General features: G+C 43.8%; 1 protein-coding gene across 1 annotated transcript in view; it reads right to left on the bottom strand.

The window, feature by feature from the left end:
* Positions 1-22,017, bottom strand: part of LOC310964363 (actin-binding protein WASF3) — a gene marked incomplete at its 3' end in the record, with an annotated part of 42,218 nt that overhangs the window by 18,104 nt on the left and 2,097 nt on the right. The window contains exon 2 of the mRNA XM_083937467.1: positions 2,190-2,334. Within this exon, the coding sequence (XP_083793593.1) occupies positions 2,190-2,322 (133 nt within the window). The 5' untranslated portion in view covers positions 2,323-2,334. The remainder of the gene's footprint in view (positions 1-2,189; positions 2,335-22,017) is intronic.

Below are 22,017 nucleotides of genomic sequence, written 5' to 3'. Positions count from 1 at the left end.
TTTTTAAACTTCTTCTTTTATTTATTCCTGCATTTATTTCTGAGTAAAGTTATTCCTGTATTTATTTCAGCATTTATTTAATATTTTATTTATTTATCTTGGCATTTATTTATCTGCTAATTACTGCATTTATTCCAGCATTTATTTAATATTTTGTCCATTTTTTTTATCTGCTGATTCCTGTATCTATTTCAGCATTTATTTAATATCTATTTATCTGTTCATTCCTGTATTTATTCACTAATTTCCATGTTATTTATTTAATTGTCATTTTATACTTAAGTCAGCTAAAGTCCTCCTTTTGAGTGACAGAAAAGTACAGATATTTAAATACATTATTATATATGAGATGCAGAAATGCTGCACACACACACACACACGCGCACACACACTTGCTGCACACCCTTGAAGTCTCTCCATCTCTCCTCTCTCGTTCTGTCTCTCAGCCCACGACGTGACAGATGGAGCAGAGGCAGAGCACGCACTCATTCAGTGAGCTGTCGCTGAATTTCATTTAGTCCCTGAGATGTTAATCAAATTCAAATTGTTCTTTTCCATCTCTCTTCTGGCCATTGTGCTGTGCAACCCAACCTTCGGACAACTTTCGAGTTTTAAATGAGCTGTTCAGGGTGAGATATGTTGATTGTGATGCATCTGGACGTTGAGTATTGATTTTGCAAAAGCCTGCACTGAACGTTGCCGTTTCAGACCGTCTCCATCCCAACACCACGCCAGCCGCCCCTTAAGGCTTCCTCTCAGCAAACAACTGCTGGAACACATCTCATCAGCATGTGCAGACGCCGCGTCGTTCACACTTACACACGTCTCAAGTGATCTTTGAAGAACATCGCTCTGAATGTATTAGTTTTGGCTGCGGTGGCGCTCCGAATGCTAAAGATGACACATGGGGACGTGACTGCTTACGGCTAGTTTTAGGGTCGGGCACGGCATCTGACCTAAAGCGTACACACAGAGAAACTCCTCCCTCCTGTAGTTTCTTTCTGCAAACCGTTCCTCTTTTGTGAAGCGCTTAATACTCAAGACAGGAGGTCAAATTAAAGATACGCAGCTAATGATTTATGATCTATTTTGGACTCTCCAGCTCTCTCTTCCCTTTAAAGTTCAGCTCTGTTGAGACGGTTTGCGATAGAGTGCTGCAATAATTAATCCTAAAACCCAGAGATGAGATTGCATTATTGTCTTTCTAGTTCCCTCGTCTTGAAGTCAGTGTTTTTTTTTTTTTTTAGGGGTTTTTGGTTAGTTGAAATTTAGAGATTTTAACATTTTGTTTACATGATAATATACCGCTGCTCCTTTGCGTTAAAGGAGCCAGTTGAGGTGGTTCAGGATCATCTAGTAAGGATGAACCCTGGGCGCCTCGCTAAGGAGGTGTTCCAGGCACGTCCAGCTGGGAGGAGGCCTCGGGGAAGACCCAGGACCAGGTGGAGAGATTAGATCTCCACACGGGCCTGGGAACGCCTCAGGATCCCCCAGTTAGAGCTGGTTAATGTGGCCCGGGAAAGGGAAGTTTGGGGTCCCCTGCTAAAGCTGCTGCCCCCGCGACCCGACCATGGATAAGAGGCTGAAGATGAGATGAGATGATAATATACGTCAGTTATCTGTGAAATTAGAACATTTTGACTACAGAGGTCGTCGAGGACACGTCATCACAGCGGACACACAAAATCAGCCGAGAGCTGGCGGCCGTGACCAGTCGAGCAACCTTGGCGTTTTACTTCTGCAGATTGCATTCACCCTTCAAAAATGTTTCACTTGTGAAGATTATCTTGTTGATCCAAACATGCAGATATCATTAACTTTTGAGTTTACTTTCTGCAATATCCAAAAATCCAGTGGAACAATCCCACTGGCTAGTTGCCGAGGGAACAAAGGTGATGCTAACTTGTGGGCTGGGCTAAAAAAATGTGTCTTCCCTGCAGCGCTCGAGGGTCAAAGTTCCCCAGAGTTGAACTTAGATGTGAAAATTCTCAAGTTTTAAACACTGAGGCCGGGCCTTTAATCTTCAAGCACAGATCACAGTTTCTCAACAATAACATCACTAGTCAGCACTTAAGTCAAAACGTCTGAACAAAACTCCTTCCTCATTTTAAGAAATGCATTAATCAGATATGATAAACTGTACTGTACGTGCCAAACACATCGTTTGTATTCAACATCAGGATACTCACTCAGACCACCCAGCTGTTTGATGATGGCTGCCAGGGTGCTGTTGGTAACACACTCCAGTTCACTGGTCACCCCATCTGGCAGCGCCCCACGGCACAGGTGCCTGGGCTCAATGTTCCTCTTCACCAACGGCATGCTGGTCTACGCCTGAGGAAACCACAGAGAGGAGAGGGATGATTGGTTTATGGTGAGAATCAGCCGTCCAGCACTGCTAGGTACATTAACAACGTAACAGCTCGACAATGACAGCTAAAGGAGAGCACTGAGGATAAAACTGGGGTTCGGGCTTCAGCGGGAGTCCTGATTGAGACGGCGTTGTCATGTCCTCCGTGGGGCGCAGTCTCTCATCACGCTGCTTAGTGTCAACGCAGCCGGGACGAGCCAAGAGCGAAATGAGCCGGAAAGAAGTTTCTAAACGGTGTTAAAGCGCCGAAACTGTAGCCAGAGAAATCACGAGGGACAGAGAGAGAGAGAGAGACAAAGAGAGGGGTTAGAAGATGAGAGAAAGGGGGAGAAAAAGAGTGATAGAGAGCAGCGGGGCAGACAGTCGGAGAGAAGAAAGAGGATGTGCTTTAAAAGAAAGAGTGTCTGAGTGGCCACAAGGGAAGAGCCACATATAGATCAAGCATGTCACACGATGTGAGCTGTGTGTTCTTGTGCTGGGTGACGGAAAAGTCTCAGTTGTCAGAAAAATTGGAAAAGAAACGAGTTAATTCCCAAATGAAGCAGAAGGAAGAGGTCTGAAAACCCGCGGTAGGCCTCAGTAATAATTTTGGCACAAACACAAAAGGCTCCAGTGTGTTTAAAGCCTACGCTTGAGAATGAAAGGCTTGATAAATAAAAGTGGTTTCTCGTTTTATTGAGAACTTTAGTGCAAAATCAACAAAACAGTTTCAAGTGAAATTATAGAGAATGGGATCGGCTCCAGGGGCTGGCGTGAGGCGGGGTCCACCCTGGACAGGACGCCAGTCTATCACAGGACACATAGAGACGAACAGAGACAGACAACCATTCACACCTACGGGTGATTTAGAGTCATCAATGAACCGAACACCTGCACGTCTTTGGACTGTGGGAGGAAACCGGAGAACCCGGAGAAAACCCACGCAGACACGGGGAGAAAATGCAAACTCCTCACAGAAGGGCTCCAGTTGGGGTACGAAACTGGAACCTTCTCGCTGTGAGGTGACAGTGCTAACCACTACACCACCTTGTAGCCCTTTATTTATTTATTATAAAGCACAGTCCATATTCAGAAACTGTCTTTAATGGAGCCGGTTATACTATTCTATATAATGGTAGAAAGTGCTGCTACAGTGATGTTACAGTCATTCCCCGGCTGCAGTGACGGTGCAGAGAAACAGATGTAGAAGACCCTGAAACACTGACCAATCAGAGCAGACTGGTCTTTTTCAGGAGGGGCTCTTAAAGAAACAGGCGCTTAAACGGAGGGAGGGTGAATACAGGTGTATTCAGACAGACAGGATGAGAAAAATAAAGTGTATTTTGAACATTAAAGCATGTAAACGTGTTCTAGTAGAAACCCGAAATACATGAGTATGAACCTGAAAACGAGCAGAATATGGGACATTTAAGATGCAAAAGAAACGTAAATCGTGTGTGTTTACCTTAACTAACTAACCAATAACATCCAATAAAAGTAGATATTTGGATGAAATATGTCTGTGGACTCTAATTATACAATCCTCTTTGAAGTAACTGATCAAGACCGACAGAGAGAGAGAGAGAGAGAGAGAGAGAGAGAGAGAGAGAGAGAGAGAGGGGAAGTTCGAAGAAGAGAAGAGAGAAGAGAGGAAACTCGTCTCTTCTCGGTTTGGAGTGAACTCTCTATGTGGGCCATGCTTGTTATTTTTGGGCCGTGGTTTTGTGCGAGTGTGTGCGCTCATGCCTTTGTGCCTGATGAATTAAAGTGTGTGTAACTTCTCACTCTGTGCATATGTGCATGTGGGAGGTGTGCGCTTTACCGGGTCAGCGCGCTGGAAACGCGCCACCCTTGCACTCTCTCCCACGCTTCTAATACAGTCTTTTGGCGCAATTAATGTTTGCGGGATGATTGAAATGGAACGGCGACAATGGAGGTAAACAAAACCGCATGGATAATCAACCAAGAGCGTGTGTGTGTGTGTGTGTGTGTGTGTGTGTGTGTGTGTGTTACAAACTGTCTATTAACAAAAGACATGTTAATACCAACTGTTTACACACTCATCTGACACAAAATATGTGTGTGTGTTCCTGTGCTCCTTAATTTGATTGTCCAGACTGAATCACACACACGCCAACTCTAATAAAAAGTGACCAGCGTGTCCTCTTTATGTCTCTCTCTTGCGCGCTCTCCCTCCCTAACGGCTTCTGACGTTCAATTACGCGAACCACCTCAGCTCGTGTCGACTTGTCTGAAAGAGTGCGGTTGCCTGAGAGTGTGCACGTGTGTGAGCACAATATCGACCCCCCTCCTCCAGCTGTTGTAAATAATCTAACACAGAGGCTGTTTAATAATACATGCACGCTCCTCCTCATCCTCATCCTCCATCGCCGCCTCGTTCGCTGCTCTTCATCTCTTATTTGTCTCATCTGTCCGACCCCTTCCCGCTTGCTCCAGATCTCCATCTCTGCCTGGTTTTCATTATTAAATCAGTGAGGGTGAATATCTCTTCCTCTGACTCCCTGGTGTCCAACACGGAGTGGGTATTCCCCACGTCTCTGTGTTGATCTGAAAGTGTGTGTTTTTGGCGGTGAGTGTGCGCAAGATAATGGGATTTCATTGTGTGTGAGGGGGTGGGGTGCTGGTGTGTGTGTGCTACATGTACATGTTGAGATCCACTTAAGTCCCGGTGGATCCTCCTTCCCTCAGACTCCCACACACTGACTGCATTTTGACCCAAAGGCACTTTATTCTCCTCACAGAGCCCCTTCAGGTCAGCTGCAGGGCAAAGTGAAATCAGCCTGGGGAGCTAAAGACACTCAGACAAAGGATTAAAAACATGGAGGCCAAAATAAATACCTGTAACGCTTTAATATCTCCTGCAATTCAACAGCTGGCCATCAACATTTCACCGGCTCTGGTGCCATTCTTAGGCATTTATTTAAATACAAACATCCAGGTCTGATAGTGATCCTGGTGGATAGAGAGGCTCAATACAAACTCAGGTTACGTTACAAAAGCAGGGTCCAGACTACAAAACAGTTCAGTGTTTCCAGATGGTCAGTATGCCAGATTAAGTTGTAGCCTATATAGATATATATACACACACACAACTGCATGTGAAGTCGTTTAGAGTGGTGGAAGATGTCAAACATCACCGAGTTAAGTCATTTTATGATAATTACCGTATTGTCCTGAATATAAGAAGACCCTGATTATAAGACAACCAAAACAAAATGAGTCTTTCTTCTCAAACCAGAAATGCTCCTCTTCAGGAACCCATTAAACAACTATCAAAATAACCGTGAGTCAACAAATACAAAACCAAGTGACGTCTCCTGCGTCAAATCCAGCTACGTAAAGCCTCCCGTGTTTCTCTGCTGTTTCAACACAGTCTCACACCAAACACGTCAAAAACTGACACTTGGTCAGGGGCCTTTGGCGTTAGTTACTGTGGGTGTGAGACTGTGTTGCCTGAGGAGCGTCCTGAGCTTCAAATATCGCCGTGGACGGGCTTACATTGGAATGTGTTGAAAGCCCTCTGCGTCGGGTTTGTACGTTTAAGGAGTCTTTTAGTCAGTAACTAACGCCAAAGGCCCCTGACCAAGCGTCAGTTTTTGACGTGTTGGGTGTGAGACTGTGTTGGCTGTTTGATTAGTCAGCACAGTCACACTCACACTGCGACTGTGTCTATGGAAACACTTACTGGGCCTTTAAAAATCCAGACGCCCCTTTTTCAGGCGGATTTCCAGGAGAAAACGCTGTCTTATATTCAGGAGAAGAAGGTGTGAGAAGAGCACTCAGTCTTGGCCAAGCCCCATCTCGCAATGCTATCGATAGTGAAATACAATCTGTCGGTCCGCCCCCGTGATATGGATCCGCCCCAAAATTTAAAGTGTTCTTCCTCTGCACGTGCTTCACCATTCAATTAAGTTTCATGGAAATCGGGTCGGTAGTTTATTTGTTATCCTGCTGACAGCCAGACAAACAAACCAACTAACCAAACTGAAAATACAACCTTCTCGGCTGACATAATTAAATAATTTTCACATTAAATGAAAGGCAAATTTAAACCCTATGAGCACCAAGAGACAGCAATAGAATACCTCTAAAAAACAATTATTGTTTCCCATTTCATGTCAACCTCCAGCTGTACTATTGCAATAAAGGCAAAAAGAAATCTATACAAATATAAACAGTAAATTGCTAAGTCTTAAGATGAAGTATTTCAGAGTGTTGAAGAATATTTACAGCCTTGAATAACACAATTTTAGTCATTTGAAACACTTATTTGGGACCAGAGGAGACGAAGGGAAGCAGAAAATTAACGAGATCACGGGGAGGTGAAAGGAAGAGGAGCCGAGAAAGTGTGCCGCGGAGCCTCGGGAGCGCTGTCATGGCAACGCGCTGAGGAATCCGCTCCGCTTCTCGAAAAGTGGCACTCGTCTGTGCTACTCCGAAAATAGTATGAAGGAGAGACGGAGAGAGAAGAGGGGAACAGGGAGAGGAATCAGTGAAGTAAAAAGGAAGGAGGAGGAACTGTTGAAACTACACTGTGAAGTAAACTTTAAATGTAAAAGTCTCCGGAGGATTTATTTCCGTCTGACACCTTCACTTATGCAACACGGGGAAAGTTCAGGGCGCTGGAAATAGCAACAGAGGATCTCTGTCTCTCTCTGTCTCAGTTGGGGAACTCTGAAGAGCCACTTCAGATCAAAGATTCATGACAAGATGAAATTGTTTAAGGACACTGCGGAGAAAAGTTAACGCATGAATCACCCCTTGCGAGGCTGTTAGCCGACGGCTGCTAGCGTTCTTAAAAGACAAGGAAGAGGAGACCTTTTCCAAAGCAGCATGCATCAAATCAAATCCGTTCTTTATTAAAGGAATAGTTTGACATTTGCCGACGAACATAAAGATCGATATCACCCTCATATCTGCCTATTAAATATGAAGCGACAGCCACGAGACGGTTAGCTTAGCGTACTGATAAGACTTAAGGAAGTCACTGCTACCAGCCAAAAAAAAAAACCTCTCTGCTGATACTGATTTAACTATAGAAAATGTGATGATTAGAAGGTTTAATTAGTGCTCGTAGGTGGATTTCTTTACCTTTGGACAGGGCCAGGTTTCCTCCACCGTTTCCAGTCTTTATGCTAAGCTAGCTTTGTGTTATCGATCTTCTCATCCAGAACAAAAAAGTCTATTCTTTTAAGTTTCTTAACGGTTCAGTTTCCCAGAGAAAATGTGTAAAATCCCTGTATATTGTAAATGTATTATAAAACATTTATAAGTGGCACTCGAGTATAAGTCGCATTTTTTGGGTAAATGTATTTGATAAAATCCAACACCAAGAAACGACATTTCATCTTGAAAGGCAATTTAAAATAAAACTAGAACAGAGAACAACAGGCTGAATAAGTGTACGTTATATGACGCATAAACAACGACCTGAGAACGTGCCTGGTGTGTTAACGTAACATATTACGGTCAGAGTCATTCACAGAACTATAACATATAGAACATGCTCTACATTTACCAAACACTCTGTCACTGCTAATCACTACATCCACTGAACTCTTCTTCCTCGCTGTCACTTCTGAACAACTCCGCCAACTCCAAAGGTAGACAATGCGGCGCTTAGCTCAAGCATTAGCAGGTAGCATCTTTATTTTCCCAATGCACTTCTGCCATGACCCGTCCCCGCCGGATTTTGACTGGTTGACGTGTGTGTGACGATTGCTGATATATGCCTAGTCTCTTACGTGACAGACATAAATAATAGCCCGGGCTATTATTTGATATTTTACGGTAATGTGTTAATAATTTCACACAGAAGTCGCTCCAGAGTAAAAGTCGCACCCCCGGTCAAACTATGAAAAAAACTGCCACTTATAATCCGAATAATACGGTAATGTGTTTTTTTTAAAGATCAAAGCCTGTAAACCTATTGTAGTTCACCCGAAACATACAAATATGACCCTGAAAACTAGCATGATCTCTTTAGGGGAGATTGTGCCACTGAGCTGCTCTCCATAGGAATGAATGGATGCCATTTTTAGGTCCGCTGTCCATGCAAAACGCACATCTGGGTTTGAGGACTCAGGCCTGCAGCATCATCAGCTACTAATGACACGTTCACCTGAAAGGTTATATGAATGTCAGGCCAAGAAACTGCATCACATGAACTCACTTCAGGCCTGTTTTTTCACAATTTCTGAATGAGATTTCTATCCAGGCAGCGACGTCATCATATACAGTCCTGCGGTGGCAACTGGAGGGATAGGGGAGATGTGTTGTGTCAAACGTAGTTAGGTAAAACTGAAGACTTCCTGTGACTGCATCGATCTTTTCATTCCAGTATCTTCCTAATCTCGTAACCAGAGGGATGCTTTTACAGCCACTGCAGATGTGTTACAGCGTGGCACGACTAATGCACTCGTCTGGGAAACCATCCAAAGTTCACCGAGTGTGTGTCACACTTCCGTATCTATATTTAACACCTCTTCCTCCTCTTTCACCACTCCTCCTCCTCCTCGTCATGTTTTGATGGATAGTATAACAGTTGTAATCAGATAAACGTTATCTTAAATGCCAAGCGTCCCCCGGGGGGGCTTGCTGAGAGACTTTGTCTGGTCTCAAACTGTGCAGAAATGCATCCACTCACTTAACTGAAGATTTGCGCTTCAGAATTAAGTATCGTTTCTTGACTTTTGCATGCTGTACTTACAGGACTGCGTGTTTGTGAGAGACAGATGGATAAAGAAGGGATACCGTATTAATTACTGTCCTTAACTAAACTCATCATTCCCGCGGGCTGACAGGCAGGCATCAGCTAATGCTATTACAGCTCCATCTGCTCTGCCATACACTACGGGCTTAAGTACACACACATGCACCTCTCCTACTGTGCTACGCAGAGCAAAGTCTTCCCCAGTCTGTTCCAGTTGGTTTGTAAACTGCCCTCTCAACCTCACCCCTCTCCTCCCGCTCCATAGGAGGGACGTGTATAATCACAGCTAATTCGCCTTCTACAGTAACTAATGGGAACGACAAGCATGGATTCTTTAAGATGATATGATGCATCAGGGAAGTTATGTTGCCTCTAATGCGGGCTGGTGTGGTATGTTGCATTAATGAAAGTTAATGTGACGCGCTGTAAGCAACCATGTATATTTCAAGGAGCTTATAGAAGATTATTTCCACAGTGCAGTAGCTTTTCTGAATGGCAGTTCGTCATGAAGGCTGACCAAAGCTGCTGAAAATAAACCTGAATGCAAAGATTGCACATTTTGGAAAGAAGGAAGAAGATGCCTCGTTTAAGATTTAACCCGGCACTGAGGGTTTTAATCCGTAGGAAATGAGATACAGTGTTTCTAGCGCCCGCTTTGGCGGTAAGATGTAACAGCAGGCAGCCTCTGGGACTTCATCTCCCAGAGTTCCTTTGGTAACCAATCAGTGTCGACTGTGTGACGTCATTAGATCTGCGTGATCCCTTCGCATGCTCCACACTGAGAGGAGGTCTGAAGAGAGAAGGGGGAGGACGTAAACAGCGTCACTAACTGTGCGTCACATTTGATTTTAGCGCGGGAAAGTCTCCATAGAGTCTCAGATGGTTTTTCTTATCAAAGCAGCAATTACAAGCTCTTTCATTAGTGGGTCATTTGATCAGTCACCGTTGTTTTAACTCACTCGTTGATAGACAGTGATAGATACGAACTTAACAGACAATTATTCATTCATTCATTCATTCATCTTGAACCGCTTGTCCCTGTTGGGGTCGCGGTGGGCTGGAGCCGATCCCAGCTGACATCGGGCGTGAGGCGGGGTCCACCCTGGACAGGACGCCAGTCTATCACAGGACACATAGAGACGAACAGAGACAGACAACCATTCACACCTACGGGTGATTTAGAGTCATCAATGAACCGAACACCTGCATGTTTAATTGTTTTGTCAAATTCTACAAATGTCTCTAACAATTAAAAGAATTGGCGCCCACTCACTATGGTTTAAACATCAGAATCACAAAAAATTGTAGGGATGCAAAATTTAGATTTTATATATAACCAGAAAAAAATCCCAGCTTTACCTTTTCTTTTTTTGGTTTAGATCTATTCTATGTATTTATTCAGGGTAAATTACATGTCTTAATTAGATAATGCCAAGAGCAGAGAGGGGAAAGGAAACAGATACATCCCCTATACGGTGTTCTCTCTATAATGCTCTGGTAGCACAAGAACGTGTAAAACATGCATGCTAATTAGCCGCGTAGCTCATGTGTGAATGAAGAAGTGAAGCTTATGGATGCCAAGAATAACTCTGGGAGGATAACGTATAATTAAAGAGGGTTATTAGGTCACTTGTGAATGTAAATTAATTAAAAGCAGCAGCATAATAGAGGATTTATGGTGGGTGGTGCTGTGACACTCACTGAAGATTAAGGTACTGTTTACCATAAAGACTTAAAAAGTGTTCGCTTTAACATCTGATCTTTTCCAGGCAACACACCGGAGTAGTGAAATAATATGAACGCACACACAGGGGATTATTCTGATAAGTGTTAAATGCAGAATGTAAAATGAAACATATGTTAAAGACACAGACATCTACAGATCTTTGTATGTGTAAATGGCAAAAGTCCAAAGCCTAGGCCAAGATAACCCTGATGACATCATGAACTTCCTATATGGGGCGACTGTGGCTCAGTGGAAGAGTGGGTCATCCTCCATTCGATAGATCAGCGGTTTGAGAGATCGGCTGTTCGATCCCCACCTCCCCCACATATGTCCCCACATATTGAAGTGTCCTTGGGCATTGAAGTGTCCTTGGGCACTTCGATATGTGGACACTGAAGCCCAAATTTGCTCCCTGTGCTGCGCATGGGTGTGTGAATGTGGTGTGAATGGTTAGATTAGATGGTCTGTAGATGTCCACTGCCATCAGTGTGAATGTCCGTGTGAACGGGTGAATGTGACAAACACTGTGAAAGCGCCTTGAGTAGTCAGAAGACTAGAAAGGCCATTTAAACACACACTGCCCGTATTCAGAAATCGTGTCTTTAAACGAGCCGTCAGGACTTCTGTACAGTTGTGATGTCACAACTACACTATAGTTAGGTAGAAAGTGAAGCTACTGTGACGTACAGACTGTACAGGATGAGAAAAATAATGTGTTTTTTGAACATTAAAGCATGTAAACATGTTCTAGTAGAAACCCAAAATACAAGTATGATCCGTTCAAGACAGATGTCCGTCCTCCAAAGAGCTGGGTCTGTCTGATGTTCCTGTCTGTTATAGGGAAGGTTTTCGTACTCTACGGGGGAATTGTTGGGTCTATGTAAATCATAAATAGGTCACAGAGTGTGGTCTTTACCTACTCTGTAAAGTGTCCTGAGATAACTGTTGTTATGATTTAGCACTATAAATAAAATTGAAATGAATTGAATTGAAAATGAGCCTGATTTGGGACCTTTAAAAGTCACAGGAAAATATTTAAAATAGGTCCCATTTATTTGTGCATCGCTGCTTTTCTGGCTCAGGTAAGCCCCACTTCCCTTGCACCCCCATAGAGTTCATAACAAACACATCTTGAAGTCCATGTAATATAAGAGTACAGAGTGCAAACCCAGGCCTGACAGACAGCCGGTGAGCATGCAGCTATGAAAACAGGAGAGCGAGCCGACGCGAAGCTAATGTTTTATTCCGAGTCAGGATTACGGACTGCTTTTGCTCCGCGGGCCCGACGAAGCTCTCTGCCTGTTCGCACGCCAAATGTCGACAAACAAAAAGGCATCAGAGAAGGAAGAGCGGAACAAAGCCGATGTATGAAAAATACATAAAATGACTACAACGAGCACTCAGTGATATGAAAAGTATGTTTTGCTTGATGTCAGGAAACCGGTTGTGTTTGATGTTGCTCACACCAGACGGATAATTCAAATTTAAACCGCCACAATTTCAGTTACAGCTTCATTTTCACCCCCCAAACCCCCTCGTGCCGGCTCCTGCTTCCTTTCTCCTCCTCTTAAAAACCTCCATCCTAAACTCTCCATCTCCCTCGTGCCCCCTGCCCGACTCCAACTCCTCTTTCTTTGATTTCTGTGTTTGTTGATGCTCTTGGGTGAGGAGCCATTGTACAAAATGATCACAATTACACTGACACTCCCCCCTTTTGCACTAATCCTCCCTTAAGAACAAATTATGCAAAACGGAGCCGGAGAGGAGACGAGAGATTTTTTTTTACACTCGCTTCCTCTCTCCATTTTCTTTTTTTTTTTTGGAAAGAGCGGCAGAGATCTCAGTGGAGTTGTTGTCATGGTTTCCTTGGAAGTATTTTTCATCTTTGGCCGGATAATGACGTGATCAGAGCAGCACGGAGAGAGAGGGGAGAGTTTACGTCGGGGCAGGGAAGTTCTGCAAGAGATCTCAGTCACTTCATTGTCTCCTGTGTGTGTGTGTGTGTGTGTGTGTGTGTGTGTGTGTGTGTGTGTGTGTGTGTGTGTGTGTGTGTGTGTGTGTGTGTCTACAGTACCTTTTCACTGAGGGCAAATGCAGATGAAGCGTTATGAAACAGACACTTTAATGAACAGTGAATAAAACATGTGAGACAAAAGAGCCAGAGGCACAATGTGAGACACACACACACACACACACACACATACGCACACACACATGCACACACTTTGCATTTCATTAGTGGTATTTGTTTTGATCCACTTGGTGTGTCAGGCGGTTGGGGTTTAACACAAATACAGAGTTAGATGCAAAATAATAATGAATGCTTTCCAAGTTTTCTGCTCAGGCCTTCACACACACAGTGCATGGTGGTATTAATGCTTTTGTGCTTCTGTGTTGGTCTCATATCACTTAACAGTCAGTCAATGTCACCCAGCCGTTATGATAGTGGCAAAGATCTGTTCTTATTGAGAGGTGTCGGTCCATAAAACCTGGACTCAAACCTGCCTCAGTTACTTTACAACGACATACAGTATCTTAACTCTGTTTCAGCTCATTAGGCCTGTAATGAAGCGACAGCAGGCCTGGGCCAACGTACTGTCTTTCAGGGGCGACAGTGGGCTCAGATTTACAGCTAGGATGAAAACTCTGGCAGCGGATGGATCTAGATGAGCTGAGGAATCTGTCTGTTTCAACTGGGTTATGTTTTTCAGGAAGGAGGCTAAATAACGCTTCAAAGTTGGACTAACTTGTATTGGCGAGTGAAAAACGGGTATGGCCATTTTAAAAGGGGCTCCTTGACCTCTGACCTCAAGATATCTGAATGTCTTTTCTCTCTTCCCCCCGAACCGGTGCAAACAGATGTCCGTCCTCCACAGAGCTGGGTCTGCTCGAGGTTCCTGTCTGTTGAAGGGAAGGTTTTCGTTGCCACTGTGTACTCAAGGGGGAAGTGTTGGGTCTAAGTGTGGTCTTTACCTACTCTATATGTAAAGTGTCCTGAGATAACTTTTGTTATGATTTGGCACTATAAATAAAATTGAATTGCATTAAATTGCTTGAACTTTGCAGCAGAGAGAAGGAAATTATCCAAAGCGTGGTGGTATATTAGTTCATTACATGCAAGGTTAACAGATTCCTTCTTTGAAAAAACAAAACTAAATTAAAAAGTAAGCTGTACGAATTTTCTTTCATGTCATCTACACTGTGTTCAGACTCCACTCCATTTTTCCCCCACAGAAAACTGATCAGGAATAAGGAATAAGGGAATCGATAATGAGTCAAACCAATAAGCAGAATCCATACCACCATTGGTATCAATAATATCTTCCCTAAACAGTTTTGGAGGTGTTGTGGTTAGCACTGTCGCCTCACAGCGAGAAGGTTCCAGGTTCGCATCCCGGCTTGGGGCCTTTCTGTGTGGAGTTTGCATGTTCTCCCCGTGTCTGCGTGGGTTTTCTCCGGGTTCTCCGGTTTCCTCCCACAGTCCAAAGACGTGCAGTGTTCGGTTCATTGATGACTCTAAAATCACCCGTAGGTGTGAATGGTTGTCTGTCTCTGTTCGTCTCTATGTGCCCTGTGATAGACTGGCGTCCTGTCCAGGGTGGACCCCGCCTCACGCCCGATGTCAGCTGAGATCGGCTCCAGCCCCCCGCGACCCCGACAGGGACAAGCGGTTGAAGATGAATGAATGAATGAATGAATACATTTGGGTCTGACTGGAAAGCTGAGACTCTTGTGGATTCATTGAACCCAACTGTATACATGTGTGGTGATGTTAGTCCTCATAGCAGCCAAGTCCTGACGACCCGTTTGAAGACTTTTTCAGAATACGGGCTGGGTGCAATTCTCTGTGGATTTCGTTTTTTAATAGACATCGAAATCTCCCATTTTACAATGTAGGACAGGACCTGTAAAGTTTTAGTTTTATCATGAAGTGGGTCACACAAAATATATCCAATATCTGCAAAAAATATGCATTCTCCTTCCCTCTGTTCTGTTCTGTGCTCGCTCTAATGTGGCGAGTAAACAGGTCAGCCACAGAATGAATGCCATGTTTCTGAAGTGCATTCAGCCCTCCGCTCTCTGTGTGTGTGTTGTGAGAACTCCCCTCGTGCCCCTCTGCGACCCCGTCTCTCACAATTAAATGTGTCGACCTCAGCGCGATTGCAACAAGTCATCCGGCAGAAGCATGTGACCTGACACACACACACGCACATACACAGACCAAACTGGATCTACTGGTGCGGGGTTAGTGGACAAGTAAGGCGTGGGCACTGGGATGCAGGCAGAGAGGTGACAGGTCACGTAAACGCTGTGATGTGATGTGTCACAACGTCCCAGTTTCCCTGCTCCCAGTTTAAACCGGGGAGAAGGGACAGGACGGAGACTGACGCGGACACCAGTTAGACACAACGAGAACAGGACTGAAGCCGGTTCTTAGAAGCAAACAAAACTCAAGCTCAAACTACAAAAACATTTGGATTTGCCTGGTCCATTCTCCACAAAAGTCCCAGGCTGGGACTGGACCAGTCCAGACCTGGTCAGATGAGAACATTCACAGGCTTGGTTCATTCTGCTCACTCTAAAAGTCATGTTCACACATTTGTTGACCATTTTGACCAGGTAATAAAGCACGTCGAGCCAGGGAACAATATCCCCTCTAGAACAACTGGTCCCAGCCGGGTCCTGGTCCTGGTCCTGGTCCAGTCCCAGCCTGGTCCTGGTCCAGTCCCAGCCTGGTCAGATGCGTACATGAACTGATGAAGCCTCTTGGATGAGAGGTGAAACGTCTTCCTAGACAAATAACCAAGTCCAGTTGCTTTGGACCGAAATTGCTTTGATGATAACGACGACCTGGACACATGAGAACATTCACAGGCTTATTGTTCATCACAGATACAAGACCTGTTCAAAGCTGTAAACATAAACATTCCAACTAGTTTCTTTCCTGTTGCAGTTCATGTAAATGACATCAGCTGACAGGAAGTTACCAAGGACCAAGGCTGTTGCCTAGCAAAGGAATTCCATTTAAAAAGTCTATTCGGCTGTTCAGTCTGACGTAACACCCTTTCAAAACGCGATTTCTAGTTCCGACACAACGGCAGAACATGTCAACAATTAAGATCACCTCGTTCATCAGTTAGATGTCTTTTCAACGATACGAAAGAGGTAAAATGACGATTACGTTGTTTTTTAAAAAGTCAGACCTGTTCAAACGACGGGAACACGCCACTGTGGCGTTGTAGAAATACGAGGTTCAGAACGGCTTGGACCTGGAAATCATATTTTGAAAGGGCGTTACGTCACGACGCAACAGCCGTATGGAGCACTACATTAATGCTACCATGCCAAGCAGCAAACTCTGCACTATAGCCTACATTTCCCATAATGCAACACAGCAGCATCTTTTCCGCAAGAAAATAAACCGCATGGCATCACATCTCTTTCACACGCCACATGTTCAGTTTGTAACGCGGGCTTAGTTTGATGTTTGAGTGCTCCTTTAATTGCATTTGCGGACAATTCTGGTTCCCTCCAGAGCAAAAAGACCCAGCTGGTGTTTATAATAAGGAAAATCACACTGATAAATACTTTTGTACAGCCTTCGTCCACTGAAGTGATTCTGAGCACACCCCTCAAGCCTTACCTCTAAGCTCCCTGTGGAGAAAGGGAAGAGAGATATCACACTTTCACCACAGGAATCAATAAAAGTTTAAGATGCGGTCATACCGGCGTCCTCTAACATTACCCTGATTTTAATCACACCGAGTTAACTCGGCACTCAATCACGCTCTCACTCTGAGGCCTGTGGCCAGAGATGGATGCTTAAGGGGCAATGCTGGATCGATAGCATCTTCCATGAAAACCACCAGCCACACCTGCATGTGAACACCCAAACACTACCCCTAGCAACCGTCGCCGCGGAGAGGGAGCAGTATCGATCACCCTTGGCAATGAACGAGCCTGGAAATCGCAGAGTAAGGCTGACCTCCTCGGGTGGGGCGACAGATGAAGACATGGATGTGGAGAGGTGGAGAGAGAGAGAATCTAGAGTGTGTGCGTCTTTTTAATATAAATCTCACACAGCAGCGTTAAAAAGGTTTGTTTTGTCTGAGAGTTACACAAAGAGAGAGACACAAAAGGAAACACACAGCAGCAGAAGCAGCAGCAGCAGATTGAGGTGCACAGCGAGCTCATCAGTGTCATTGTACAATGTTACGCCCACGGCCGGTGCGTCGTCAATAGACCGGCCTTGTTTGCACTTTGCATCGGCCCGCGGAGAATAAAAACAGCAAAAGCCGACGCAGTCAAAGTGAGATCAGACGACCAGGTGAAACAATGATGATACACATTCTGGGGACGCACGCGGCCTGGCAATCTTCCCAGCAGCAAGAGGCAGAGTGCTTTAGAAAATCTATATTTTCCAGACAGCGGTAATGCTGAATACTTTCTCCTTCCTGTCTGTACCTGGAGAGTTGTGGTGCAGAAGTAAGGCTATGATAAATGGACCCGGGCAGCGCTGCCAGCAGTAGACTTGGAATATCAGCACAAAAATCCCAGAAAATACTTTTAAAGCTTGGGCGTATTTTTGAATATGCAATTCAACTACTGCTTAAAAAGCCGTCATACTTGAGCTACACTGTTACCTGTGTAATCTCCCTCTTGCATCATTGCATTACCAATGATGCCTGTAAATCCTCTAAACTGCAGATTATCTAAACTATTACATCACCTCTCTGCTGTTGAAATACTGCAACAATGTCACCATCAACTGGTTTGGTTTGCGTGTCTTATCAGGATTATTTTATACCTTTAACAGTGAAAAAGACTCATTCTGGCTTTGCTATGTTGTTTATTTATGCAATTATAAATGAGTAGAACTGAATGCTAATAAGGGTAAAGGATGTTTAATGTATGACATTTAAAAGTGACGAGTTGTTTCGTCTGTTCTTGTTTTCTTTCATTTAAATAATTGTGAAAAGCATTATGTTCTTTATTTTTCTCTTATTTCTTTGCTGTTTTAAAACAACTTAAATGTTAATATGCTTTAGTATAATTATATTGAATTACTTTACTTTTTATTTTCAGACTTGTGAATCAAATTGTCAAACTAACCTCCGAAGTCCTCCCATTGGATGATTGGTTGATTAAGGCAGCACTTTTCAAAGTGTTTTGCATTTTATTTTAAACACCAAATAAATAATTGATTCATCGAGGAAAGCTTTGGCAAAGCGTAGAGTGTAGATCTCCACCAGGTGAGTCTCCCTTAAGGCCAAATACACCACCGATAATGTGTGGCTATGCCGCCCTGTGACACTTTACAACACTGTCCTATTACCAACCTTGCAGCACCTAAAATAAAGTTTTTCCCCACTCGCTCCCTGCTTGTACTTCCTGGTTTCAATAGCAGCTCCAAAGTCAACATGGCGGCAAAGCTAACAAAAACAGGGATGTATTCACCGTGCCTGCATTTACTAGATCCTAACGTATCGGGTAAACCAAAATTTTCTATAGATTTAAATTTTTTAACCCTGACGAAGGCCAAAATGTGTCGCTCAACAGACTAGGTAAGTTTTTTTTTAGCCAAGCTGATTGAAGCAGTTGTTGATGTCTTGCAGCCTGTTAAGAGTGAAGAGTCAGCAGTCAGTGACGGTATAAACCAGTCAGTAAAATGTTTTTTTCAAAAGTTGTGAAGCACCGAAAATCACGAGAGGTCCTTGAGCTTACAGACACACACACACACGACACACACATGCATGTAAACAACCGAACACACAACATACCTGTTGTATCTTCTCATATCTGGATCTTTAAAGTCATTTTTTGTACGTTTTTTAGGGATCAAGCCAGTTGGTAAAGTCTGTGTTCGGCCTGTTCATCACAGCGGAGTGGGATTTTGAAAGTCTATACTTAGTGGCTTTCACTGAAACCATTATTCTATAACTATAACATCTTTCAATAGGAACAGAGTGACGTACACTGTGTGGAAGGACCATGACGGACAGATCCTATTCAATGTGTCGGATGCTTATTCAAACATAGAATAGCCCCGGAGTGGATCTGTAAGTGGCCACATCACTCAGTCTGAGTGCACCCTGAAGAGGCCGCTGTGTGTCTTCAGCGTTCGCTCAAACTATTTAGCCACAACCAGACGTGCAGAACATGTGTCCGAGGGGAAAACCAAAAGGGAGGCAGAGATCTGTTCGAATAATACAATCAGATCCCACTTCCTTTCACCTGGAACTGTTTAAAAATCAACCAGGATTCAAAGAGGAGTCCAGGGAACAGACCGGAGGCTCGGCAACAGAACAAGCTCCTCGGGGAGGGAGAATTGAAAACGTCCATGCATCTGGAAAACATATCATGTGCCTTCTACCCCGGGACCCCGTTTGGATAACTTCTGAAATACAGATTACAGTGAAAACACGCCGTTTACCTCTGGAATCCTAATCATCCTCGGTGCTTCAGCTTCAGCAGAGAGAAGGCTCAGAATAAACCAGCAGCCTTTAAGATTCAGACGGAAACATTCAGAGCATTCGAGACTGAAGTCTGTGTACAGGTTGGAAGCTATCCAATGTTTAATACATTTTTGTTACTACGGTTACTCCTTGAGTGATGAAACCAAGAGTAAAAATCACCAAAGTCTCCTCACATCATTCAAAATTCAAAATCCAGAGCTGCACAAAGGCGATATGTTTTGTTTACACCAGAGCTTCAAAGCAAATCTTGCACCAGAAAGAGTCACAACAAGAAAATCAACAAAGAAGTGAGGCAGGAAGAGAAAAGACCAAAGCGATCCAGTCTGTTTGATACAAACAGAGAGCGTCCTTCTTCACTGTGGCGGGTTTGACCGGCAACACAACTGGTTATCCCGTAAACTGGGTAAAGATATCACCTGCTGTCTGTTAGTCAGCATTAAACAGTAGAGCTACTCCTGCTTACTCCTCTAACACTGAAAACACATCCACGCTGCCGTGCAATGTCTGTGAAAACCTGCTGCTGCTGCAGTTCATAGGAAACTAAACTAAAAGCTCAACCTTGTACGGCCAGATAGTACTCCCAGCCAATCAGTAACAGAGTCCTTTGACTCCTGTTGACCTGATACAAAGAATTTAATTTTGCTATAAGCACATTAAAACGCCTCTCACTCGCAAAATATAAATAATTCACCCTTTTTCCAGCGTAAAGCACAACTGTATCTATACAACAGCCTTCTGAAACGATCGTTCCTTTACGTGGGCAACAAATAATTAATAGAGTGTAATTTTGGGGACATTTGTTAAGCAAAAAGTAACAATTAAACAACTTTTTCTGGATTAATAACTTTCTGTTTTGATGTTTTGATCTAAGTAAGCAACTCAAAGTTGTTCTGCTGGCTCTGCTGACATATTTTTGGCATTTGCCATATTAAATGATTACTTCAGTAATAGTGGCATATTTCTGGAAGTACATTTGCTTTGCTGCCAAGAGTAAGATGCAAAGATAGACCCCACTCTCATGTCTGTATGCTAAATATAAAGACCCAGACGATCCAAACGGACATCAAAACCTGTTGTGTCGCGTCTTTGGTGGGTGCTGTTCTTTATAGGATTGAAATAATCATCAGACAGACAATAACTTAGGGCGCACTCACACTGTCCGTCCGTATCGTGCCCCATGCTTTAGGGTACTTGCCGCCGTAGGCCTCGTACACGTGCGCATGCTCGTGCTCGTACATGTGCAAAAACACTTTACAAAAGTCCACCTCTCTCAAACGAGCCGTGGACGGCAAGCTGGCCGCAGCTAGGCGCGGTACGGTTGCACTCACACTGGTCAAACAAACTAGGCTTTACCCGTAAAACCTGTTTGGGCACGGTACGGATGGACAGTGTGAGTGCGCCCTTATGTGCTTTAGTGTTGCCTCATTTCCTCCCTTCCCGTTTCTCTTCTTGAGCACTGATTCATTAAAGCTGAACAGCCAATCAGAGGCATTTCTCTCACACGGCACGGGGACACACCGCAAAACAGACGCTCCCCGACCACAGCAGCTGGTGGAATATGACTTTGTCCTCTTTATTTTTCTTTTAGTTCTCTCCTCTTTGTTTTGACCCTGTAGCAGTGAGGCGGCGTGTCAGACTGTCCTGTAACCAACGTGTCTTTGAGCGAGCTGGCGAGTTCAAACCCTTTAGAAGCGTTTAACACCGCAGAGTCGGCAGGCGTCAAACTCAAAAACGTTGGGATCAGAGTTGTGAAAGGGCTGACAGTATTTTTGGTGTGTCAGCGCCTTAAAACTATGGGAAACAGGCCGTTAGCTTAGCTTAGCATGAAGACTGAAGGTAGGGTAAACCACTAGCATGGATAGCTCCACCTACAAGCACTTCTACGTTATCGTAATTGACCCATCTTCTGGTTTGATTCATCCGTATACAGACGGAAATATAAAACAAGTTGCGATTGTGGGGAGTTTTGCTAAGCTAACCTGCTGTTAGCTGTATCCGTTATATTTACAGTACAAACGTGAGAGCGTCATCAGTTTTCTCGTGTAACTTTGGCAAGTAAAGGAATAAATTAGCTGTTTAGATCTCATTTAAAAATATTTGTTGCTATTATTGTTATAGTTTATATTTTTATATATTTTCTTGTTTATATTGCTTGTTACAATTTATTGTTTCTTATTGATGCTTCTTCCATGTTTGCTATCCACTTTAATGCCATAATATGTAAATTCCTGCTTTGTGGGACTAATAAAGGAATATGCTATCTTATCTTATCTATTTTGGAACAAACTTCCTCAACACAAAGTCCTTATTTCAGTGTGTATTCACTCGTTAAAATTGATTATCACTCGTGATTCCTAGAAGGCTGTGTACATGGCCGCAAACTAGCAAAACTCACTTGAAACCAACTGAAAAAAGCCCTTTGTCTCGTCCCCGATTGAGCGTTTATGCTTATTTAGTGCTCGGCCTTCTTTGCCCTCCTTCCTTGATGATTCGCTTATGTAAGGAATCAGCACAAGCTTGTCTGAGCACTCTTGTCTCTTATGAATACAACTCTGTACTGTACCACACACACACACACACATACACATACGCACACACACACACAAAGGAAACCTATTATCTAATCCGCTCGCCCAGGCTGGAGTCTACACTTAAAATAACTCAGTTGCTAAAAGAATTGTACATTTGTTAATGGCATTTCCAGTGGTTTAAAGGTTCTCACATTTACAGT

The sequence above is a fragment of the Echiichthys vipera genome, assembly GCF_963691815.1.
Source record: "Echiichthys vipera genome assembly, chromosome: 22".
Taxonomy (NCBI): domain Eukaryota; kingdom Metazoa; phylum Chordata; class Actinopteri; order Perciformes; family Trachinidae; genus Echiichthys; species Echiichthys vipera.
The sequence above is the reverse complement of the archived record's forward strand: the minus strand, read 5'-3'. Positions and strand labels throughout refer to the sequence as shown.